This window comes from Aythya fuligula, chromosome 8 (assembly GCF_009819795.1).
Source record: "Aythya fuligula isolate bAytFul2 chromosome 8, bAytFul2.pri, whole genome shotgun sequence".
NCBI lineage: Eukaryota > Metazoa > Chordata > Aves > Anseriformes > Anatidae > Aythya > Aythya fuligula.
The window spans coordinates 2,767,572-2,793,995 of record NC_045566.1 but is presented as its reverse complement, the minus strand read 5'-3'; the positions used below and the strand labels follow the sequence as shown (position 1 = coordinate 2,793,995).

The 26,424-nt window shown below is 39.2% G+C and overlaps 1 protein-coding gene across 2 annotated transcripts; it reads left to right on the top strand.

Annotated features, from left to right (window-relative positions):
* Positions 1 to 748: 748 nt before the first annotated feature.
* On the top strand, positions 749 to 26,424 carry ATG4C (autophagy related 4C cysteine peptidase). 2 transcript variants are annotated; one of them, XM_032192496.1, is made up of 13 exons: positions 749 to 813; positions 1,175 to 1,253; positions 3,119 to 3,254; positions 3,877 to 4,007; positions 5,026 to 5,109; positions 5,774 to 6,007; positions 8,737 to 9,067; positions 11,026 to 11,096; positions 12,579 to 12,715; positions 16,910 to 16,988; positions 17,650 to 17,726; positions 21,984 to 22,103; positions 26,214 to 26,424. In XM_032192496.1, the coding sequence occupies exons 4-13, from the start codon at positions 3,932 to 3,934 to the stop codon at positions 26,382 to 26,384; spliced, it is 1,380 nt and encodes a 459-aa protein (XP_032048387.1). In that variant the 5' UTR covers positions 749 to 813; positions 1,175 to 1,253; positions 3,119 to 3,254; positions 3,877 to 3,931; the 3' UTR covers positions 26,385 to 26,424. The 2 variants fall into 2 exon arrangements, with proteins under 2 accessions (XP_032048387.1, XP_032048386.1); XM_032192495.1 differs by lacking the exon at positions 3,119 to 3,254.

The window sequence follows — 26,424 nt, the reverse complement described above, 5'->3', positions numbered from 1 at the left end:
TAAAATCACAAAATGGGGAAAAAAAATCATTAAACTTCCTTCATCGACCCAAACTTGTGCTTCTGGAGTCCCAGGCACATGGAGAACACACCCTTTCTATAGGATGTGAAGTAATAATGTCGGTTACAGGTGTTCAGCAAATTCAAGCCCTATCTTTCCCAAATCCTGCACTTCTTTGGGGGTAGTGTTTCTTTGTTATTGATTTTTATTTTGCTTTGTTTTCAAACATTGGCTCCTGGTACGTCCAATGATTATTTTAAGCAGCTGACTGATGAAGAACCTATGATGAAGAAGCTGCTTTACAAACGAACTACAAGCAATCCCTCAGCACAAGTAGCCTAGGAAGCTGAGAGCAGATGTGATTCCTTGACCATTTTTAGAAAAGGAATTCAAAAAAATAATTAAAAACAACTGGAAATAGTGCTGGCATACAACTAAACACATAGACGTTGAAGCTGGAGGTTTAAATACCACCAGCCCCCACAGAATTCGGGGATTTTGGCACCCTTTTTACTGGAGCGGAGGCACACGAGCCAACAGCTCGCCTCAGGCCTCCCTTCCCGGGGCTTGTCTGCAGCCTCCTCCCGCCCTTGGCCTCAGCCTCCGCCGCCATCCCGCCACGCCCGGCTGTGGAAAACCGCCCTCCCTCTGAACTACAACTCCCAGCATGCCCCGCGCGGGCTCACCGCCCGGCCGCCCGGCCTCCTCCCGCCGCAGCGCCCGCCGGGACTTGTAGTCCTTGGGCCGCTCCCCCGCGGCCAAGGCACCGGGAGGCCGCTGCCGGCCGACCGCAGCACGGAGCTCACCGCGGGGGTAAGCGGCGGCCCCGCCGGGAGCGGCGGCTCGGGAGGGGGTGGCGGAGCTCCGCTGAGGGGGAGCGGTCGTGGGGGAGCGCGGCCGGCGGCGCGGGGCCCTCACGGTGGCGGCTCCGAGGCCCCGGGCCCAGCCCCGCAGCCCCCGGGCAGCCCGGAGCGGGGCAGGTTCGCAACGAGCTGAGGGGAAAAAGGAGGATTTGTCGTGGGTCCTCTGCAAAACCGGGACGGGGGAGCCGTCTTCGAGCCGGGGGGGCTCCGTACAGAGGACCCTATTTCTTTATAAACGTTTCTGTTTTCCGTCAGGGGCTTCTCTGTGAGGTTTGCTAAGTGGTGCTGCTGCTAATGAGGTTTCTTTGCAGGTTGAAGTAAAAGCTGTGATTAACAGAGGTCGTCACGCTCGGACCCGGCTCATCCCTTGCACTGGAGTTGCAGCGGCAGGTTAGGCGCTTTTCCATTGTTAAAAACAGAAAAAAAAAAATAATAAAACAACCCTAAAAGCAGGAACTTTGGTACAGCCGTCCCCTTCCACGGCTGGGTGGGTGGCAGTCCCAGACAGGGTGTCAGTGTGTGCTCAGGCTGTGGTGCCACGCTGAGGTAATAGCATATATTCCAGATAACCTCTTGGGTGAGCCAACTTCCCCACAAAACCATCAGCATGAGGCTTAATAACAGGGCTTGTGTTGTGCCTGTTGGGCTTGGATCTATTCACAGTGACCGTCTCCTGATACTGCTCCAGTAGTTTCAGCGGGACTGTTACTGTTAAGTTCTTACACGAATGGGAAAACCCGGGATGTTTCAAGTGCAATCAGTTTGTCTGCTTTGTGTTAGCAGTCTTCTTTAAAGTCCCTTTCACATCCCTAGCATAACACTGGGGAAGAAATGGAAAAAAAATGTACTGAGATGGCCATTGTCTTTTAAAGGAAAACGAGCTTCTTTCACATTGCATAATTTTTCCTTCAGCCCCTTTAGGAACAGTAGAGTTTGTTTCATTCCTAATTTTAGCTAGAGGGAGCTTTTACAGTTACTGGCTTTTATGGCAGTCACTGTCCTCTACAAAAATGACCATTTTTGATGGATTGCGTGAGGACAGATCAGACCAAACACACCTCCTGAAGAAGCTGGCCTTACCAGCACTGCCAGCTAGTCAGTGATATGTGTCTATGCAAAGTCTTTCCTTTTTCTCCTGAAGTGGAAAAAAAAAAAAAAAAAAAAAAGGCAGGGCAGGGAGGGCAAGAATCAAAACCCAACCTTTAATTGTCTTTCTCTTCCTTCCCCTACAAAAAACCAGTTTAATTAAAGGCTAATTTAAGTGTTTTGGCTTTGTGTTTTTTTTTGTTTTTTTTTAAAGTATTTGTTTTGTATTGCCTCTTGTTTGGTCGGAAAGGTTGTTGATGCAACTTTTATAAAAAATAATACAATAGAATAGCAGAAAAACATGTTAGGGGAGGCTTGGGCAAAAGATTTTCCATGCCTTACCTCCAGATCCCAGAAACAGTGCATCTGTGTGAGTACCTCCAGGCTCTGAAGATGTTGACACCCCAACATCTTCATATTCTCTTCACCGAGAGATACGAGCATCAGGAATTATGCTAACAGGGGTTACATTTTACTTCCTGAAACTGTACTCCCAGTGGAGAGAAGTAACAGGCTTTAGACTTCATCTGCTTTGATCTCAGTTCCGTGGACAATCACGCATGGAAAGGTAGATACAGTTCTTGATTCAGCATCTCTGATGGTGTCTCGTCCTGTTCTAGGTTGATTAATTAAATGAAATAATTTACTTTTCTTCACTTTATCATTTGTTCTTATCAAACTTGGCTAAGAATATGGTGAAGGCTGCAGTGATGTTCCACTATTTATCAACTCCTGATGTCCCACATTAAAAAATATTTTCCACCTACCTATTTAAGGATATGTGCTACTTCATATCATCAGGAAAATCTGTACCAAGTATTTAAAAGTGAATCATTGACAGTATGCATGCAGAGAAGGAAGCTGTATTTTTTAGCAGCAAACTTCCTGTTAGTAAGTGGTGCAGGTGGACTACAAAAGGAGTTTTGTCCTGTATCCTCAGACTTCTAGGGATAAATAAAGGTAGTATATATTCTTTTCCTATTATCAGGAGTTCAGAGTGGTTTTAAGGTAAAGTCTATCATGTCCTGCAACTTAGAGAGTCAGTGAATGTGCATTTCCATGCTGCTGCCACACCTTTTGGACAATTTATAGTATATTTTTTTAACAAAAAAGATCTGCACAGTAGTGCCTTTTACCACCCTTTTACCACTCTCATTTCTGTAATACAGCTGGACTACTGCAGAAAACATGATCAAATCAGAAGGGAGCCTTTTTGCACTGCAAGTGATGCTTCGAAGGGATGTAAACTAAGCATGGATTTGTTGACAGTATTCTGCTCGGCTTCTGATGTTACCCCTCCAACAAGTTAGTTCTGTTCAGAATTATGTCACTGTTACTACACATATTTTCATTAACTATTTTCTGCCTTGTACACATGCAGCAAAGCATCTTGTTCTTTATCAGCCGCTCTAAAATATATACACTTGGGCTTAGGAAAATTCTTGACTACAAATACTAGAAATCTGAAACTAATGCTGTTTTTTTAAAGCCAGGATATGTTTATCAGTGCTCTGACTCCCTGATGTGAGAAAAAAATTACTCACTGTTTTCTTTCTAGCAGAAAATAATAGCATCTAACCTGTAGTAGTGAAATACAGCTCTTTATTACACTGCAAATTAGAACGAGTGTGCTTGTACACCAGCATAGGTTGTATGCCCTAGATCAGTTTGTGGTGCAGTAGAGAGCTGTTGGAGAACATTATATTTTATTTAGTTTTGCATTGTAATTTTATTAGTGGGTATTTGGAATCAAATGTTTTTATGATTTATTCATGGAACATGTGATTGCTTCCCAGTCCCTGGAAGTAGAGGATTCTGCAAGTTTATTACTGTTTCTGGTCATGTTAGGCTTAAGTACCCACGTGTGTGGGTAGTGATACTACTGTGCTCTCTGCCCATGGATATGTTTGTATTTTTCTTTTTACAGCAGCAGAATTTAATGTTTTACAAGACAGCGATGGCTTTTTCTCTGGAATTTGAATATGGAGGCCACAGGGACAGATGAAGTAGAAAAGATAAAATCAAAGTTTATGTCAGCATGGCACAACATGAAATACAGTAAGTGAAACAATGCACGCTAAAATCTCCATTGAATGTCTCCATTGAAACAAGTGGAACTTGTCTTGTTGATATGATCTGAATCGTGAATCAGAAACAACTAATATTAATGATCAAAAATGCAATGTAGCCCTTGAAGCCATTTTAACTTTGATATAATAAGCAGTCTGAATAAACAAACTTGTTTGGCATTCCATTTTAAAATTGATTTGCATAATTTCATTTTTAAATGGCGTATTGCAGAAAGCAATACATGCATTATGTAAGGAACACTAAATAGCACGAGATTAGCATAGCCTTTGTACGGGGATAGTATGGAATGTTTTGCCCAGGGGTTTTATTTTTAGATGTACTCTTGAAAAAATAGGATTTGTGTGAAATACAAACACCACTGACGTATCTACTTCACACGCTTGTGTAACATACATTTCCACAGTTGGATGTCAGTAATTTGTTTAGAAAATAAGCAGATTTTCAAGTGTCCCTTTTACTAACCTGTCCTTAATCTTAATTTGTTGGCTTAATATACATAGAATTGTTTTCTGTATACTTTTTGAGTCTGAAATCTGCAATGTAATGTTGTAATGAGGCATGTTTAATCCTACAGGAAAATTAGTATTCTTCCTACATTTTTACTGGTCATGTGCAAAGCTTTGTGTGTATTATTAGAGGAGTTGGGAATCTCTCAGAATCAAACTACGCAATAATGAATTCACAATGGAGACAAAGCAACTTAAGCTCAGCTGTAGCACTTTTGTATGCTAACAATTTCTAGACAGTAGCACAATTGTATTAACATTCAGATGCTCATACATGGATAACATTATCACTTTCAAGGCAGAACTCTTATCTGTGTTTTGTGATATTAACCTTTTTGTTATTTACGAAAGTAAGACCCAATTTTACTACATTTTCCCTACGTTTCCCTATAAGGCTTAATCAGATGCTATTAGAAATGCGTTTTTGGAATGCTACAGTTACAAAATTGCATTTGTTTTGCATTTTGCATTTATTTTAGGTTGGGTATTGAAAACAAAAACTTACTTCAGTAGAAACTCTCCAGTTTTCCTGCTGGGAAAATGTTACCACTTCAAATCTGATGGTATGTACGTAGCGCTTAGCTCATTCCAGTCTTATCCGGCAAGAACTATACAGATATATTTTTAATCATCTAGAAAGATCTTCATTAACAATTACTGAATTCAAAATGTAAATGTGAAAAACTTAGAAAATTCTTATTTAAGTGTGTTGAACGTCACCACTAATGCAGTCCATCCTAACCTGCTTTATTCGTATTTTACAGTGTAGTCTTGTTCTGTAAACATCAGACCTGTAATTTACACTTTACTTCATTTACCCATCAAAATGAGATTTTCTAAAAATGCATGAATAAAATAGTGACAAGTGTACAAAGAGTCACACACCAGCACCTTTTATCATTTCTTTTGTTGTCATTTTTAGTGTGCAGTTTTCTAAGAATCTTGTCTTTTTTTTTTTTTTTTTTTTTTAATGCCTCTATTAGACCGTTTACGTCTAGGTGAATTAAGCAGTTGTTTACTTGCAAGTTAGCAATTGCATTGACAGTCACTGTCTGTATTAGTCTTTTTTAAGCTGGAACATTTCTGATATATTTTCCTTTCTTGTATTTGAAGCAACTTAATTTTTGCAAGTTTGCCCTATCTGTCTGATAGAATACCTGTATATTTTCATTCCAGTAACAGAAATCCCATGCCAAGTTATAACTTGAATTGTGCTTTGCCTTACAGAGTCTGGTGAACTCTCTACAGATGGATCCAGTTTTGACAATATCAATACAGAGATTTCAGGAAACGTTGACGAGTTTCGTAAAGACTTCATTTCTAGAATATGGCTGACCTACAGAGAGGAATTTCCTCAGATAAAGGGGTCTGCATTAACGACAGACTGTGGTTGGGGTTGCACACTGAGAACTGGTCAAATGTTGTTGGCTCAAGGTCTTATGCTTCATTTTCTTGGTAGAGGTAAGTTACAAGGGAGGATCTGTACATTTGGTATGACAGGCATGGGTGTTTTGTCGAGTGTGTGATAGTCTTTATATGGCCAGAATCTAAAGTTCCAGCTGGTTTTGGTTCTGGACTTCCTTTCATTAACACTGGGATTGTATTGTGACAGAGTGGTGATCTAGCTGATCTACTCTTCCATTTCTGAAAAAAGGAATACCAGATTGTGTCAAAGAAAGACACTGGAAGCTCCACAGAAGCCAATTGTGAAGTCAAATACCACAAAAAATTGTGATCTGATATCTACATATTGCTGTGAGCCATGTAAATGTCCAATTCTCTCAAATCTGGCTCGTTTCTTCAACTCTGAATGTCGAACTGAGTTCCACAGCCCGTAGCTGTGGGCTATAGCAAAAGCAATGTTCTTTTATCAGTTTTTAAGTTGTACACTATTCAATTTATCCTAGTATTAATATTTTGAGTCAATAGAAGGACTTTAATACATCATTCTATGTTGAAATTTTCACTAGTTCGTTTTTTCCATTTCCCTGTGTACTTACAGAGGAAGTTTCCTTTTTTTTTTTTTTTTTTTTTATTGTCTGTCTGAAATTACTCTTTCAGTCACAGCTGTTTAAAGGAAGTAGCTTTAAGATACTTGGAACACTTTGTGCTTTCAAAGGTTTCATGCCATCCCCATTCTTCTAAGCTGTGCCATGTCCTCTGTAGAGGTATTTTTGGTTCTTATGGTTAACCACCTTGTCTTTCATCCTCTTTTCCTCAATCTCTTTCATAATCTACCACATTGCCCCTTTGAAAGAATCGTTCTTATCCTCTGTCACCACTGTTGTCAAAATGATCTGAGCTCTGGGCCTGAAGCCACCCAGACACATTAGTTAGAATATTGTTTACTAAACCATTTGGTGAATCCTTAGGAATGTTTTAGTAGCAGATAGTTCTGAAAGCCTGTTTTGAAAATACTTGGTACTTAATGTGTAAATATGATGTAAGCTGTGAATGTGGTCCCAAGACAGCTGCATCACCAAGCCTTCCTTCTTGGCAGTGTCATGACTGAACTGTCAAACTGGCTTACTGAATATTCCTGTAGGTACCTAAATCATAAAACATTCATTATTCTTTCCAACTGACTGCAAGTATCAAAACAGGTAAAAATTCTTCTGCTGAGAGAACACAAATCCCTTATATATAACTTTTGTTATATGTATATTTAAAAAAAAAAAAAAAAAAAAGATGTCTACCTGTGAATAGGAGGATGTAACAGCTCATTCTGAAGCAACCCAAAATGAAAAAGCCCCAGGTTTATATCTTTAAAATCTATGGTTACAAAGAATTTCTTGCACTGTCCCCCATGAATCCTCATTTGGGAAGTGTTCTTGTTATTCCAGAGTGCTGGTATTTCTGTGGCAATCCAAATATGTAGAAAAGTGGAATATGTATGGTCTTTCTGGACTACTTTTCTCATTACGTAGTCTTCTGACAGCTGGTGAATTATCTTTTGCAAAGCTTTTTATGAGGTCTGGGTAGCTTTTTAAACAGATTTAAGTGTTTACGTGAAGTTTTTCATGGCTGCTTACTCTTTTCCCAGAGATGTTTTCATTATAGTTTAATGGTATTGTTTCTGTTACAAAGCAAAACTTGCCTGCAGTTACCAGCTGGAATACTCACAGTTCACTGCTGTGTGGAAGGTTCCAGATATCGCTGAGTGATGTTGTAAATAAGTTTTTATTTTAAATACTAAGGCACTGGTAAGTGTACTTTTGAAGTGCCTGTGCTCAAGACAGACTTAAATTTGAAGCTCACAAGACAGGAGTAGCAAGGGCCCTGATGCTGCTACATGGAGCACCTTGTCCTTAGGGTTTGTTCCTTGCTTGGCTGTGTCCACCTTCCCCACTGCACTCTGGGGTGCTCCCTGCAGACCTTCAGAATATTTTCTGGCCTAGCAGTAAGTTCGCTGTGTTTCAGAGACTTCCTCACATGCTCCGTGTTGCAAATAGTTGTTCAGACTTGTGGGAGAGACTTTCAGTCATCTGACAAGTGAAACATTGCTGTTCTCTAGATGTGCTGAACCACCATTATGCTATTAATAGGAACGAGGCATGTAGGATGCATTGTAAGAGAGACCTCTTGCTAGAAAAGCACTGTAGATACCGTGCTGAATAGCTAAACAAGTTTGTCTTGGAAACCAGGTAAATATAAGAATTGACAAATGTATTAATTAAAAGAATCTGTCGCATTTTCCTGCTGCTCTGCTTTGTGCCAGGAAGCAGCGTTTGTTTTACATGAGTAATTCCCCACTTTTGCCTTTTTTTAATAACTGACAGACCAAAACAATAAAAAACAGGCTTTGAAGCTTCTTGACTGACTTGAACAAAACTAAATGCTACTTAATAGCTAACTTTTGTGTTTTTAATATGCATGAGTGTTCTGTTCTGTGCCTTGTGATCGGGTATGTCTTTTATATATTAACTAAGTAACCCACTACACCAGGTAGCATAAATAGCTAATAAAATTTACTGTTAGTTGCACTTCTTTTCTCCTGTCATACAGCAGAAAATAAAGCAAATTATGTTGCAGGTTTGTCCTTTGTTTACATTTTAGCAGTGACATTTGCATCTTGGTATATAAAGTACGTATTGGTCTGAGGAACCTGGGGGGAGAAGGGAATGTGCTTTGCTGATTATACCAAAAGTTAACAGTAAGCCTAATCTGCATCTTAATGTTTCCTGCTGCAGCCTGGGTCTGGCCAGATGCGTTGGACATTGAGAATTCAGATTCTGAATCCTGGACGGCCCATACAGTTAAAAAGCTGACAGCATCGTTCGAAGCTTCGCTTACAGCTGAAAGGGAACCCAAGATCCTGTCAAACCATCATCGGGGAACACTAAGGAGAAACTGTGGCGACAATGAAATGAGAAATGAAGTTTATCATAGAAAAATAATTTCTTGGTTTGGTGACTCTCCGCTGGCAGCTTTTGGCTTACATCAGCTGATAGAATATGGAAAGAAGTCTGGAAAAATTGCTGGAGATTGGTACGGGCCTGCTGTTGTTGCACACATTTTAAGGTAAAAGTATCTTTATTCTTTGCTGTTATCGTGCCTTGCCCATTACAGGAGAAGCATTTCGAAGTGTCATGAGATTACTTGAGCTTAATTGAGCATCTAGCTGTTCATTATTGGCTTTGTAAAATGTCCATATTAGCAGCAATTCTAGAGTTTTTTTTCAGAGGCAGGAATGGAAATAGCAGTAGGCACAGGAATTAAACTCTGAGCCTCTGTTCAAATGTATTTCAGGAAAAAAACAACATTCCTGTTTTCCTGTACATTGTGCAGTAAGAGTCCCAAGGTCTCTCCCAAACCTGGGCTTTTAAGTAGAGCTGCATTTAATGAAATGTTCTAAAAACTAACCACTCTTTCAACCTTGGAACATGCATAACATTATAGATTTTTTTTTTTATACTGTAACCTGGGGGCTGTAATGTACTGATAGTGTAATGAAATGTCAGAGCTAAAATTGATGTTTTCAGCATTTCTTTGCACATATCAAATTCTTGTGAAACTGTAAATGTATGGGACTATTAATATTATAATTATATCACAGTAAAAGTAAAGGGTCTGTGACATTCAGTGTGGCTTAAAAAAAAAAGTCGAAAGTCAAATTTCTCCATACAGTGTGCCTTTATATACCATTTCTTTGAATATTACTGATTTGGGTTTTTTTATAGTCATATATACTTAGGTTCTTAGCAGATTCCAGTTTACTGAATCACTAAGAAGTCATTTAAGCAGCAGAAGTCAAAGTTCCTATGTCAATCTATGTATATGTAGAGATGTTAACATATACACGTTAATCTATATGTATAGAGGGAACAATTTGATAATTAGCATCCAAACATACTCATCCGAAGTGAAACAAATCATGAAATGCTCTGATGTATGTGTGCCTACATGCAAACGCACAGAGTGATGTGACAGGTTAGCATTACCTATACATTTTCTTCTATTTTTTTCCTGATAACAGAAGCTGTCAGAATTCTTTTTGCTTGCTTTACGTTTCATCAGCCTGTTTACCTAATAGATAGCGGGGGGAAAATTTCGGCCCAGCATTCCATTTAACGCCAACCCACCGACGATTTTAAACACCACCAAGGTTTCCATTCCTAGATCTCCTTTCCCCTTACAGCAGCACTAAGAACGTATAGCACTCTCATAACTCGAGAATGGCTGTGTTAAACGATTCCTCAAAATATATTGTGAAATAAAGGGATAGTGACCATTTAATGCAAGCATGTATTGGAAGTCAAAGGCTAATCTTCTATTTTGAACAGTTTAATTTCTTTACAAATGTTGTCCTTGATTGATGACCATGCTTCAGACTATCGACATATATTTTCTCTTTAGTTTTTAGGTCCATTACTCTTATTCTTTTGAGGATAGTCTAATACTGCAATTATCTCTTTGAAAGTTTTGGTGAAACCCTATAGCTTTTTATGTGCTAGATTTTATTTCAATAGACGTGGGATGCTAATTTGTGGCTAGTTATACAAATGGAGGTCAACTAAAGAGATCTATCAAGTTGAAAATAATAATTTTGTCAGCAAATTTAGCCTTTATTATATCAATACACAACTGAAAATTGCTATAAACTGAAAGAAATTAAGTAGATGAATATGAATTTCATCGTAAGTTAATGTGTGTGTGTGTGTTTGTGTTTTTTTTAACGTGTGTATGGTTTTTCATTGTTTCTTCTAAATGGCCAGGCACTGTTATCTCTGTTTGGGAAAAAAAAATACTGCCATATGAACTGGATCTGGGTATCCAGTGTTATTGTTTGTGTGGTTTTGTTTGTTTTTGAAAATCACCCTCCATCTGTAGTGATCTGAAATGGAAGGGGTTTTGAATTTAAAAGACAAATAAAAAGCAGAACAATTAAAAACAACCTGTTTCTAAAAATGAAATAATATGTGTTTATTTAATGTTAATTTCTCTAAAATCAGAGATGATAGTTTTGTGTTTGTACTTAGAAAAGCTGTTGAAGAAGCCAGAGACCCTGAGCTACAAGGAGTAACAGTCTATGTTGCTCAGGATTGTACAGGTAAATGTTGTGACTATGTAGATTTTTGCAAACGTTTTAGACACTCTTTATGCCTTTCACTAAGCACTCGACAATGGAGCCATAAAGGAAAAAAATAAATAAATGCAAAAATGGATCCACAAAATAGAGATTATGTAGACAAAGGGGTTCTTGGTAGAGGCAGGTGTTTGTTATTTTGTTTGAGAATCGGGCATCACGATTTGAAAGCCTTACACGTTGCTTGTTTGGTTTCTTACTAAGATAATGAAATTCAGAATCCAGGAAGAAAACTTTTTCTTACAATCTGCCCATAATAGCTTTTTATTTGAGGAGTCTGAGGATTTAAATTAATCTTTTTTCTACTCTGTGTCAATGTTGTTTAAGTAATAAGATAGTAACAGCTTCTGTATTTTCCTAAAAATAACCATCCCAAGCAATAAGATACTTAATTTCAGTTGGAATAGATTTGTTAGCTACATTTTATCTTCTCTTTTGCATCACAGGTTTCTTTAAAAAAAAAATATATGTATGTATCTAATTAAAAACAATACCGCACCAGTCTCTTAGAATAGTAAGAAGTCATTTTTGCTTTGAGTTCAGAGATGCGAGCAGGATAGCGACCCAGAGTGTGTGGTAACCTTTCCTCTGCTGCAGCGTGGCATTTTAAATAATCAATAACAGGCAGAGGAGCTTAGAGCCCTAGATGTTCAAGAGCAGGAAGTGATGACAAGATAGAATAAACATGGGGTGAAAACTTACACTAATGACTGCAGTCTTTCAAATCTAGCACAGTGCATTACTTTAGTAGCCATGTTTAGCTGCCAGAAATTTTAGTTAAATCATAACGGATCTTGATAGGACAGGAAGGAATGGGATCTGTGTGTAATCCATCAGACTAGTTTTAAAGAGACACTGTTTAACTGTATGCCTCAAACCAGTTTCACCTGACTTAACAATGACAATGGAAACTTAGAAAATTCTGTTTATTTTTCATTTCTTTGTCCTGGTGATGATTTTCATATCCTTTTTAATTTGGAGGGAATAAGCAGTAATACTGCATTTAATGTTTCTCACTCATTTTTCAAGGACTGCTTTGTATTAACTTCAGACAGTGAACATGAATATTAAAATCAGTTATTGTCCTTTTTTCCTTTAATGTGTTTGTTTCTGTTAGTTGTAGGCTTGCAAGTTTTAAATTACTCCTTTTAGAAGAAATTGTGAATAAATATTTATTGGCTCTCTCCTTAACCTACTCCTGCTGCATTTTCCTGGCTATGTGTCTTACCTCAGCAGCAGCTGATTATTATAAGATATTGCTGAAAATAAGGAAGCATAACACTATCTTTTATCAGAGTCGCCCAGGAGTTATATTTCAGGAGGACAGCAATATTTTCAAAGGACTACAAATAGTTTGTCAGACTTAGTGGTGTCATTTTGAAGGTGTGTCTCTGTAAAAACTAGCGGATGTGTCTTAAATATGAATATTTCTGTGTCTCTTTCCAGTCTACAGCTCAGACGTTATTGACAGACAGTGTTCTTGTACGGATTCTGAGAAAACAGACACAAAAGCTGTAATTATATTAGTTCCTGTGAGACTTGGTGGAGAGAGAACAAACACGGACTACTTAGAGTTTGTAAAGGTATGAAATGAGAGTTCAATCATTTTTCAAATCGTAGCACTAGGTGATATGAAAAGAGACTTCACGATGGTAATCTTCTACCTATTAAATGTGTGGTGGTGATTTTACAGTTGAAGGTTGTAAAGTTTGACTTTACAGATTTTAAATTTCCCTATTACAAGATCAGACATAATTGCAGAGCACATGATGTCCCTTGGTAAAGCAGTGAAAACTGTTCTGCTCCTGAAGTAGCTACCTGAAAAGACATTAATGTAGTGGCTCAAATTATAAATGGTAATTTAGCTACATATGCTGCCAGAGTTGTGCTATAAGTATCTGTCAGCGTTTTAAAATATAAATATAGCAAACACCTTAATCTGTTTCTTCTTTTCTGAAATGTCAAATGGCTTAAGGTTGTTTCTTGTCTGTTCCTACCTTTTCATTTTCTTCCCCTTAAGAGAGGGGATAGCATTTTTTGACACCTTTAGTCATTGCTTCCACTATCATTTCGCTATGTGGACAGTAGGATGAATGCTTCTAAGGACAGTGATGCAGAAGCAGTAAGCAGTCACCACAAATAAAAATGAACTGGGGGGGGGAGTAAAACTTGAGGAAGGTTTATGCTGTCCTTTTTTTTAGTGGAGGCTCCACTTACGGAGCTAACGCTTGATGCACAGTAACACAATGGACCATCTCCTACACCTTCAGCACAAGAATATTTACATTAGTGAGAGAGGGTTCTCTTCTCCCTGCTGCTTTGTCTTTTTCCATGATGTCATTTATCGTAGGAAATATCGTCTTTAAATTCTGTTCTAATTTTAAAAATTGCATACTTGACTGGTATTTACAAAGTCATAGAGTGACTTGGGTTGGAACGGACCTTAAAAATCACCTGCATCTGGTCCACTCCCCTGCCACATGCAGGATGTCACTCACCCACCAGATCAGGTTTGTCAAGGCCCCATCCAACCTGGTCTTGAACACCTTCAGGGATGGGGCATCCACAACCTCTCTGGACAAGCTGTTCCAGTGCCTCATCACCCTCTGAGTGAAAATTTCCTCCTAATGTCTCATCTAATGTGCTCCAAGTCAGGCTGCACAAGGGCAGAGCAGAGGAGGGCAATCACCTCCCTCCTCCACTGGCCACTTTTGATACAGCCCAGGATGATGCTGGCTCACATCAAGCTTTAGATCCACCAGATCCCCAAGTCTCTCCTTGCAGGGCTGCTCTCGGTGAGTTTTTCTCCCAGTCTGTCCTCATGTCTGGGATTGCCCCAGCACCCTGCACTTGGACTTCTTAAACCTCATTTGGTTCACATGGGCCATCTTCTCCAGCTTGTCCAGGTCCCTTTGCATGGCATCCCTTCCTTCTATTGTATCAACTGCCCCACTCAGCTTGGTGTCATCTGCAAGCTTGCTGAGGGTGCACTTGATCCCACTGTCTGTGGTGATAAAGATATTACACAGCAGTGGTCCCAGACCCCTGAGGGACACCACTTATCACTGGCCTCCACCTGGACATGGAGCCATTGACCACTGCTCTCTGGGTGAGGCCTTCAAGCCAATTCCTGATCCATCACTTGTAAGCTAACAAACAGTTGCTTTTGCAACTTTCCCAAGGCTTCCTCAGCTAAAGAAAAGTGGCTCTGGTTCTTTAACGCTGCCTTTTATGATGGGTGGCAGTGGCCAGATCTACCCTGCTTTCTTCAATTCAGCTACCAAAAGCACTCCTTATGCCAGAGTGAAATACGTTTTCATGGCCCTGGGTTGCAAAGCACAGCCACATCATCCCAGTTTGCTTAGAGGTGACTGCTGCTGCTCAGACACCATGGCTGGGGCTGTCTCTTCCCCTTGCTTATAAAGGAGACTGTGATAAGCGGGCTTTGGATTGCTTGTATCAGTCACTCCGGTCTCTGTCTTGGCTGTTCGCTGAGCAGTGACTGAATTTCTTGGGGTCTGGCTTAAAGTTAAAAATGCAGATTTTACCATGTAGTACAAGAGGTAATTTTTACAAAGGGTTTTATATTTATGGATGAAAATTGATAAATATTTTATAATTCAGTTTCACAAGAGAATTTCCATAGATTAAACAGTTATTCATTACTCTAAATAGCTTTGCTCTCTTCCTGTTTCACTGGCAGAGAATGTGTCCTCATGAGCTGGTTCAGCCTTTGCCTCTCATCTGCTAAACCTTCTGTAATGTTAAACCATCAAAGAACATTTTCTAAAGCAGCCCTCTCTTAACCTGTATAAACCACAGTGAAGCTGACTTTGTTAGCATCTCAGGTACAACGGTTTTTGTTATGTTACATTACTTTATCGTTGTCTAAGTAGGGAAGAAATTACCTCAACAAGAAGCCTTGGTCTTATTAGAACAGGAAACATCAATCATTTTGTTGAGAGAAATGTTCCCTGTTTGGACAACGATAATGTACAGGTTATGATTTTAATGGCTGATCTCTTAGAGGAGAGGATGTGGATATGACCGCCGGCTAATGGAGAGTTCATTTTAGCTCAGGTGATTGTCTTCTGGATTGCTGTCCCACTTTGGGCCAGCCAAGATTTGTCTAGTGCCACCAGAAAGCCCCTGTGATTTACTGATGTTTAAAGGCTGCTCAGTTTTCAGAGTATTTAATGGTCTTGGGCTGCAGTTTTGTTGGAACACTTGGGTTCAGCTTTCAGAACTGCTTGGTGTTGGCAAAATTCACCTCCCTCTGCAGCTGGTAGGATAACTCACGGAGAGCTTTGTTAAGCCAGGACTGAATGCTCACAAAAATCCTAATAAGTCCTGTGAAGAAACAGAGCCTTGTGAAAGGAAGAGCTACGTTGGAGAGAAGGGGGAAGCCTCCATACCTGCTTTCATTCCTTTGTGGGTACTTAATGCAATAAACCAGGTGAGTGAGGAACTCCCAGGTGGTGACACAGCCAGGAAAGCAAGTCTTAATGGGAAGTAGTAGTTTTACCTCAAATAGGAGGTGATTATCCTTTGTGTTTATTTGTTTATTTCCCCTTAATTAAAAATAACAAACCAAACACATAATAATGGCATCTCTCCATTGTTATAATTGTAACCAGAACCTTCACTGTAAGAAATAACGTTAATAATGCTGCTTTAAGAGCTGATATGTTTTTCTTAAAACTATTTTCAGATTAATCTTGCTATTGCTGGTTTTATTTTTTTCTCCTGATACCATATTTAGAATGAGGCATAGGGTATGAGCACGTTTGGTGGTGTGTTTTTGAGGAGGGCTTATTTGGCATTGGGGCTGGCTTAGCGAGAAACCTCTGGGCGATCGCATTATTTCACTCTAAGAATGATACATCTCGGTTTGTGTGATAGCACAGACACGCATTACAGATCCCAACTCCTTTACAACGTGAAGGGACAGAAATTCACTGGCAGCACTGGTGTGACTGTGGCCTGTGGCTCCCCCAGCTCCTGTCCTTAGTAGCTCCCAGCTGCAGCAGTCAGGAGAGTGTATTCCTTCCTCTGCACCCCCAGACAAAAATGATTCTGGGATTTCATCCCACCTCTCCTTACACCCCCATAGGTGTATTTCTGATGCATCTTTCTCAAAGAGGTGAGCTACTGATGGCTCCAATTCCCTATCTTCATGGTCAGAACATCATAACATTGATGGGCTTTTCTGTTCTCTCTCTCTCCCTTTGATCTCGTTCTTTGGGCTGCTGTTTTTAGGGCTGTATCATGTAATTACTGTTCCTTGAACGGCATTTCTCCCTGTGGATGTAAAAATTCATACCCTACTCCAGACAAACTTAGACATTTGAATGCAAAAAGAGGAGAACCTTCAAGACCCCAGAATGTAAACATACATAAACTCTGAAAATCTGAATATTTTGATATCTTTTGACTATGCAACCTGCGCTCAACTGTTATGACATTGTGTTTTGTCTCCTCCCCCAAAATAATACTGCCAATTCTCTCAATGTTCGAGCATATCGGGGAAAAAAAGAGAATTTCTCAGTCTCTCTGGAATGTCTGGTGGCAGGCTTTCACTGTGGTCAGTTGCAAGCTTATAAAATTGAGTAAATTCACAGAAAATCCGGAAGTCAACTGCATTTTTATTTATTTATTTATTTTTAAAAGGAAAAAAGGGAAAAATAATGCCTAAAACAGTAAAATAAGATTTTAATTTAGTTTAACATTTTTTTTCTGTTTAACACTGTTCTAATTATTTAATGTTTTGCTTGTAGGGAATTTTAAGCCTTGAGTATTGTGTCGGTATCATTGGTGGCAAGCCCAAGCAGTCATATTACTTTGCTGGATTTCAAGGTTAGTGTTTTAATGTTAATGTCTCTTCAATATTTTGCTTTAGGAGTTAGGATGTTAATATAGGACCAGTGGGAAATAGCATGATTAAAATAGCAAAATGAGTACCTTATTAATTCATCATATCTACCAAAGTCCAGTCATTTGTCATTTACCTCATACAATAATTGGATTCTGTAAAATGTACATTTAATTTCCCATGTTGCATAAACAAGGCATAATTTATCCATTTCACCAAACTTCAGGAGCCTTTGCTGTTACTGTCTGGCAGTTCTTATTTACATATTTACTTTTTACTAGTTTAAGTGGTGTTAGTTGATGCCTAAATGACAAGCAATAAATTCTTCCTGTCAGGCTGAAGCAGCACAATGCATTTTTCATATGCAAACTCCAGAATATAATTGTGTGTTTGTAAAAGTAATTTTATCACCAAAAATTAAATGACAGTCTCATCACTTTATAAAAATTCTGCTTATACAAGCATATTTGATTATGCAAAAGTTAATCTGTCCTGCAAAAACCTATGCTTCAGTCAATGAATATCAGCCTGGCAAGCAGTTACTCGCTGGCGTTTTTTTCAGCTTTTCTGCATAGAAATTGGATTGTAAGCAGTGTAATAATAAGGTGTTTTTTGAATTACTTGTCTTCTGTTTTGTCCTTGTAGATGACAGTTTGATTTACATGGATCCTCATTACTGCCAATCTTTTGTAGATGTCAGCATAAAGGATTTCCCTCTTGAGGTAGTATGGATATAGACCTGGCACTGTTTTCTTCCCATATGAATCAAACACTAATTATTTAGAGATGTTCTAGCTAGCTGCATCTTTATGGTTTTACAGTTACATGTTATTTATCAAAGTTCTGCCCTTCTTTATAGGCCTATAATCAACAAAAATGACCAGAGGTTAAAATTCAATATAAGATTTTAATTTTTATTACATTAACACTTTTCTGTTTCTTTTCAATGACTGGAAAACCTCAAAACTAGATATCAGTTTACTTACGTATTTTTCTATCACAGAAAATAGACAATACTTGGAGATCTTAAACGTGATTTAGTTGGATTTGTATTGGGTTAGTTTATCTTTTTGGTCATGTTTTTATAAATTATTGTAATTTCAAGTTGCAGTGGACATTATTGAGAGAATTACTGAAGTGCTCAATAGTAGGTGCCCGTAATCAGTTTGGAACCAGAGTTTATATAGGCGTGTCTGATAATTATTTATCCAGGAATTGTTAATATTTCTGAACTGGAGTAGATGGATATTTTAAATGTAATTTTTGCTTCTCACTACTTTGCAGGTCACTTTTATAGCTTCCTACAAGTGAAATTACTGAGGCTTAGCAGTGAGGTTTGTCATTGACTAGATGAACAATACTCAACTCTTCTCAACTGTTTCTTTTAACAAGTTTTATTATTATTTTTACTCCAGCAATCTTTATAGAATAGTTGTTTCCTAGAAACTGACAGGTCTGAAAACATAGGTGCTAGGTTTGTTCTTACTTTCCCTTTCTCTGGGTGCATCAAGGTGTAATGAATTTGTCCTTTCAGGCTATGCGTACTAGTTAAAAATCATGCTTTTTAATTATTACTTATTTATTTACAGTAGTGTTTTCCCTTTTAACTTCTTTCCAAATAATTTGCATTGAGAATAGATGGAGTTTAACAGAGGTTATTAAAGGACTCTATTTATTAGCACCATGGGAAAACATTATCAGTTACAGAAGGGAGTGCTCAGTAGCCACAGAGCTCACAGTAAAAGCACTCACTGCCATCCATACAGACTCTCCTTTTTGACATTGGTGTGGTCAAGTTCTGCATGAACTTCCAGGCACCTCGGAGCAACCCTTCATTAAGTGCAAAAACATCCACTGCTTAGGACAGCATCAACTGTGCTGGAGCAGAGTTGGTTATTAGTAGTGATTCCTCATGCCACGGTGTTCTGCAAAGTTAAGTACTCCTAAACGTAGAAACAGAGCTTCAGAAAAAAACATGTTGCATTTCAATAAGGAAGAGGAATATGGATTTATGTCCACCACCCCTGAAATATGAGTTACTTAATGTAGGATTCTTGCAAGTTTGCAGTAAAGTCTTGTAAAGAGTGGAAGTCACAGCTCAAGAATGGGGTAGGTGATCTTAAACTGACAGGTTACACTTAGAAGGAAAGTCAAAGGGTATGTAATCAAGTTCTACATCGTCATGGCTTCTGTTTGTATAGCAGCTAAGAGTTACCTTAAACTGAGAGAGCAGTGGAGGGAAAATCAGTGTTCCTGTATGTTGCTATCATGAAAAGAAAGAACTGTTAACAAACCACTTTCAAGGAGGTAATATTTTGAAGCTGATCACAACACCTTAATCAAAATACCATCCAAAAATGTATAGGAAAAGAGATTACATATATCAAAGGGCTTATACAGGGCTAATGTTAAATCCTAGGGCTGAGTAAAAGCAAACATTAACATAGATTTCAGTATTTATGCTTAACAAGATGCCTTAATTGGTGTGACATATGATGTGGAAGTCTTAAGGTTCTCTAGCAAATTAGAAGGTTCTGATTTAAAAAAAAAAAAAAAGTTGCTATTTTAGATTCAGCAAAATGAATCAGAAAATATCGTAGGCAGAAACTTTAATTCTTTTCGGAGATACCTTTGAATTTACCCCTTTGAGGTATTTGGAAGAAGGGTTGTCGAGAGTCCCAGTTCTCTACTTATTTTGCTACTGCATTGTGGCAGCAGCCAGAGATTATAACCAAGATCTTTGCCCCTTTATGCTAATAACTGTTGTAAAATACGGTGCCTTCTCTGAAGATTTTACAGTTTAATTGGGTAAGCCAGACAAAAGGTGGGAAGAGCACGGAGATGTAGAGCTGAAGTGAATTCCTTAAGGTCACGCTGGAGCTCAGTGGGCAAGCTACAAAAAGTACACATCTCTTTGGCTTCTGTTCCCATGACTAATCCTCCAGATTATGCTGCAGGCTGGCATTAATATGAATTTCCAAATAATAAGGTTTTAAAATGTATTTTGAAGGTACACAAGCTGCCAACTTGGCTTGATCGCATCCTAATGCTTTTCTGCAGACGGAAAATATATTGCAATTTAATGCTTAGTGCATTTAATAGTATTATATCTTTGTCCAGAAATGTCAAAAGTAAACAGAAATTGCTTTCTTAGTGTGGATAGTTGCTTGTTAGATTTATCTGTGGGGAGTATTTTCAAAATTGACAAATTGTCCAGAATAAGTTGGAAATCAATCCACTCTGTATTGGCTTCCAGAATCCATTTGTTTGGAGGAGTGGAAAAAAAAAAAAAGAAAAAAGCCTCTCCACTTCTTTTGTTGTACAGTGATTGGTGTAGCATTAAGAACACTGCCCTGAGTGGTGCAGCACAAGTGTAGTGGGAATCTTGTTGCAATGTGATGTGTAAGGTGGAATTCAGTTTGCGCTTTTGAGGACTCAGGAATGAATATTCAGCCTGCAATTTCTGCAGAGAAAGTCTGAACAGAATTAGGAAAAAAAATATAAAAATCAGTCTTGTATAAATATTATTTCTAATCTTTGCTTAGATTTTATTTTTTTTAGCAGAGGTTTAATACAAATACCTCTCAGGTTTGTAATCACAAGCTAAGAGCAATACCCTTCAGCAGGTGAAACTCCTGCACTGCCAGATACTCTCCGGGTAGGGAACAAGTGCTGTCGTCTTCTGCAGATTGACTTTTCTGATGAGCAAAAAAAAAAAAAAAGAATTAAAGATTGAATGGGTTCTAGCCTACAGTACAGACTGCTTGATATTGCTGTGGTCAAATCAGATAGCAGCCGAGGAAAGGTGGTGGTGCTGGGGCTGTGGCAGCGAGCTGCCCTGGCCCCGCGCTGTGCCAGGAGCTGCCGACACGCTGCACGCACGGAGACGGGGAAGGAAGCAGCACGGAGCAGTCCCCGGGGAATATCGATCGCCGTGGGAAGTGCAGGAAAAATAAAATCTGTATTTTAGCACGGGGGTGTCTCCGTCACGGAGCGGTGCCGACCCGGCGTGTTAGCGTTTGTTTGTGGTGCTGAGCAGCCGTGGCAGCAGCGCTGGTGGTGCAGCGGGCTGGAGGAGCTGCTGGCCCTGCCTGCTGGCTGCAGAAGCGCCGGGACTGCCTCGCAGGGGGTGGCTTCCACCTAGGCAATAATTGCAGATGATGAGCTTCACCAAAGCTACAATCCCTCTAATAAACGAACGCACATCATAATGATGGTAAAGCACGCGTTTGTTATCTTTTCTCTCAGGAACTGTGAATGAGAGTGGAGGGAAGACTGTTTTGTTGGTTTTGTTTTTTTTGTTTTTTTTTCCTTTTACACCACGGCTGCTGATAGCGTCAGTTCACAGCACTGTCAGAGCATAATTTGTCATGGAAAGAGATTCCACATTAGGGAGAAAAATATTTATAAAGCAGGGCATGCTTTTGTTTTTCATACTTCTGGGCTTCTGTAATGCAGTTTTGCTTTTGTGTGTGCGTTTTTTAACCCGTTTAATTCACTCAAGGAAAATCGATGAGGTTGGTTTATCCCATTATGCCTCTTTTATAGAGGCAGGGGGAGGGAAAGGGGCAATGGGCGGTGGTAGTAAAGCAGTAATTGTAAGATAGTGCAAAAGCTGTTACAAATTCAATTTGCAGAAGAGCATTCACCTCCTCTGCCTTGGGAATATTCATACAGGGCTGCTTGGAGCGGCGGACCTCTGACAGATTTCACTTGCACGTGGTGCTACGTGCAAGTTTGGTGAATGCAGCACAAACAGCAAGAGGCTTTCCACGTGTGGAGAGTCAAATTTCCAGAATCTCTTTGGGTGGGGGTTGGAAGAAGCAACTTCAGGGGCATGTGCTGGGGTTTAATGCAAGTGACAGAGCGGGTTGGGATGTCAAAGCTGTCGGTTAAAGAAAAAGGAAAAAGTAAATGCGTTGGTCTGTGCCGTTCTCAACCTTAATCCATTTCCTGTTTTTTAATCTTGCAAATTGCAGTCATTCCACTGTCCGTCTCCCAAAAAGATGTCATTCAAAAAAATGGATCCGAGCTGTACGATAGGATTTTATTGTAGAACTGTGCAGGACTTTGAGAAGGCTTCTGAAGAAATTACCAAGGTAGGTGTCGAAGTTGCAAAATCGATTGCTCAGCCAGAACAGCATGTGTGTGCTCTGTAGGGGTAAGGGCAGAGGATCAGCACAGCTTTACTAAATACCAGTAATTCTTTTCTTGATATTTATTGCTGAATTTATAAGCGTGAGAAATCCAGATTGTTTTTCGTTTCGTCTGTTTTTACCAATACATAAAAGCTGGGCAGAACCGAGCTGCGTGTTGCGAGGCTGTCGCTAACGGAGCAAAGTGAAGGGCTCCAAACAAAGCCGGAGCCGGGCAGCCAGGATGGCACATGGCAGCTCCACGAGGTGGCACTATTGAAGTGAAAATCCTTCTGCAGCCACCCTGCCGAGGTGCTGGAATTACCCGGTACCTGATGAGGAATTTTTAAAAGGCAATAAATCCCTTGGGAAGATTTTTTTTTTTTTTTTTTAATGAAAGTATTTGATCAAGCCAAAATTGTATATTATTTCTTGTTAGCATAAGTGCTTTTTCTGATTGCATTTCAATGTAAAGCAGCGTGCTCATGATTGGGTAACAATGTTTGGAAGTCAGCGGAGCGGGTATCACCCAGTAAATCTGTCTGATCGTGTCCTTCCACTTGAAAAATACAGGTATAGGTTTACTTAGGTTCAAATCTAATTGACTTCTTTTTTCTTGATTATCCCATATATGAATATTTGAAGTACAGATTTATTAATATATTAACTGTGGTAGCCAATAACCATGCTTTGTGATTTAAAAAAGGTCTGTGAAAGACTCAGTGGCAGTGAAGATATTTGCGATGCTAATATTCAAACCATATTACTTAGCATAAGTATGCAAGAATTAATGTTTGTGCAATATTTTGAGTGTCCTGTTAAGCAGCGTTAGTATTATAGCTAAAGCAGGATTTTAAACTTCTTACCGGGTATAAGGTTTAGTAGGTTTTGACTGATGTTGAAGTTTTTTTTTTGGTTCTCATACAGAGAGGTAAAAATTTAATTACAGAATCACCTGCATTAGAAGTTCTCTCTCTCTTTTTTTTTTTCCCCCCCCCCCACTTTTCTTTTGAATTTGGGCTGAAGTACATTTCTTCCCCTAATAATCTGTTGTGAAAATGGCCAGGTCTGATTGAAGTCTTTGAACTACTCTCCTAGCACTTCAGATAGAAGTTCTTTAATGTTGATGACATTATCTTGTATCAACGTATAACACAGTTTCATAGCAGAGGAAAGTTTGGATACAAATACCACGCGAAAAACATCCTATGATCTTTCAGTTTGTCCTTCACATCCTTTGTTTTTTCCTGCTCTCCTCCATTATTTTTCCCTTTGTTTGCAATTTGAGTGCTCTAACTCGGCACTATTAGCACAGGGTACTCTCACTGTATAGGCCAAACTAGCAAATTCAGATTCCTGCTGCTTTTGTGGGTTATAAGAGGTGGGAGGAAAGATTTTGCTTTTATTGTGTGAGGATAAACCTGATGAGCCATTTATTCAGTGATAGAGAAATTTGAAATCAAGGGCCCAAATAGAGTGAATGGTGAAAATCCATCCAAATTGCATTCTGTACTTGCTAGTTAGGTAGGTGTTAGTAAGCAGTTTAATAATACTTAGAATTAAATAGTCAGTAGATTTATTTCCAGCATGAATACCCAGCAGGCACAGCCACTCCTGCCTGGCTTCTTGGCTCCACGTGGCACATCCAGGAGGTCAGCAAGAAGCTCCAGTCCTGCACAGCACCAGGGAAGGAAGCTTCTGCCTCTCCCTGGCTGCAGCCTCTGCTGCTGCTTTACTGCATTACCTGACTGATACCAGCCTTGCCTTTCTGCTAACGCAATGAATCATTCCCTTACCACAATTCATGGCTGCAAATTAATAATCCACTTGGGCCAAACTGCACTTCACTGTTTGTAGCCCAGGTTCTAAGCAGAAAGAGAAACTTCTCTGAAGAACTGAATTGACTGTGTATTGAGCTTGGATGCAGCTCAGTACAAAAATGAATTATTGCAGTGGCAACAGTGTGAGTCCTGTTTAACCCTGAAATCCTAAAAAAAATATTGATGTTTTATTAAATAAGCTGTAGAAATCATCACAGTGTTACCTAAAAAGCTTGCAAGTGAAACAGATCTGCCCAATGGCATTCTTAATTAGAGAATTATTATACTAAGTTATGGCCCAGGGTCCAACACTTGGTTACTTTGAATTACGTAGGATATCCCCAGCAAAACTGAGAGCAGAAACCATGTTTCTAAAGTTTGTTCACTGGCTTTGCCTAGGGTAATTTCAGCTGTAATGTAAATGTCATAGATCTGTATTCTTAATTTTTGCACTGATATTATGAACCAGTCTCATCCATGGAGCTTCAGAACTGCTGGGTGTGAAGTACTCTTAAAAATCTGGACTTCTGGATGGAAAATGCCCTCTGTGGTGCCTTCTCAAAGTCATAAAGGACATAGCTTTGGACAATTTACTTTTTATAAAATAAATGAAACTTAGTAGGTAAAATCAGGTATTTATTACCTGTGATCACTGAGTGAGATGTAGCTTGATAATCATTGTAGTAACCTTAACCAAGATCCACTCAGCTCCTGCTTGTCGGGCTAGTTGATGTATTTAGTATTTCATCGCCTCCCTGGGTAACTGGAGAGCGATGTTCCTGGCACGGTAAGAAGGGCGCTTTGGGGAAGTTGAACAGACAGCAGCAGCGTTGCTGCAGATGTGTTGCTGTCCTCAGCTGGAGGGACCGTCTTTATAGGTGCTCTCCGTGAACGTATGGCTTCCCTGAGATGCGGTATTTGGGTAAGTTTTCTGTTGCAGATTTGCAGTTAGGAGCTGGCCAGCCATCCAGCTCCTAAGAGTAGTCCAGCCGTCCACTTCACAGACCTTCATATGACTCCAAATTTCGGTTCTTCCTAACCCAGCTTGTATTCAACCCCTAGAAATGAGAGGCTTTGCATCCACTTACCTAGTTGTGCAAGACTCAGAAACACTTTGTTTCCAGACCAGCATTTTTCCTTTCTTCCACAAATACTTGTTACTATTATTTGCTTTTGCTTGTTACTGTGTGTACGTCTTTTCTGTATCTCCTTCCCCTTTTCCCAGGTTTCACATCAAAATAACCAAATGCAGTTAAAGTAGGCTAGAGTAAAGGGGAAAATTTCAGACCACAGTAAAAATCAAGGAATCTGAGTGATTTTTTTTTTTCTTTCCAGCCTCCCGATTATGTCTTTAAAAATAGGTCCTACTCTTTAAAGATTTTTTTTGCTGCTTTACATTAAGTGTTTCTCCTTAAAACAATGTTTAGAGGCTTTAGTTCCACACGGCGGTTACCTGTAGGCTAGTATAGTTCTGCATGTCACTGCATTGTTATCTACCGAGTGTTTTTTCAAAGCAGGTAAGAAATAGATGAATAAAATCAGTGAACAGTTGTCAAAACAGCCTGAAAAGTGGAAATGACTGTCAGTATTTGGAGGATTAGTATCTGCTACTAAATGTAGCTGGTGTGGTGGTGGTTGTTCAAGTATTTATCGTTTCCTACTATCCTCATCCTGTATGCTCAATTCTCTTATTTATAAATATAGATTTTTGGTGCCCTAGTTATCACGGCCTGTTACCATTGTCAATGTATTTTTAACCACGTGCTCTTGTTTGGCTTATTTAAGTATATATATTTATGCTTTTATTCAGTGTTGACTATTGTACATACTGATACTACACCAAAAATATCTCTTGGGTTGTTTAAGTGCTCCAGAATTCGTACCTGTGTCTGAGGAGAGTGTTACGGGCATTAACTGTTTTGTAGATAAATATATTTTAATCTTACAAGATCTCAAGCTGCACTGAAGCAATCTGCGTTCTGTATGTAGAGGTGATCTGAACGAACAAGTTGCAGGGTTACTCATAAAATTGTGAATGAAGCTATTCACTGTCTGAAGGAAAAGAAATAGAAGTAGATGTTTGTTTCAAAGGAGGAGGAGATGTTTAGATTGTGCAATGCTTTTGTTTTAATATGATAATGAAAATAAAAAATGCATTTTTCATTTTACAGTCATAATTACATCAATATTGCTGCTTACTGTATTTCTTCAAATCCAGTTTAACACTTTATCTGGTATGTGTTCTACATTGTAGATGCTGAAATCTTCATCTAAGGAGAAATACCCCTTGTTTACTTTTGTAAAGGGTCATTCTAGAGACTATGACTTTGCTTCCAGTCCACTCCGTGAAGAAAATGACCTTTTCTCCGAGGATGAAAAGAAAAGATTAAAAAGATTTAGTACAGAGGAGTTTGTCTTGCTTTAAGGACATTTTACACTAGATTATTGGCAGCTGTCCAGGAGAA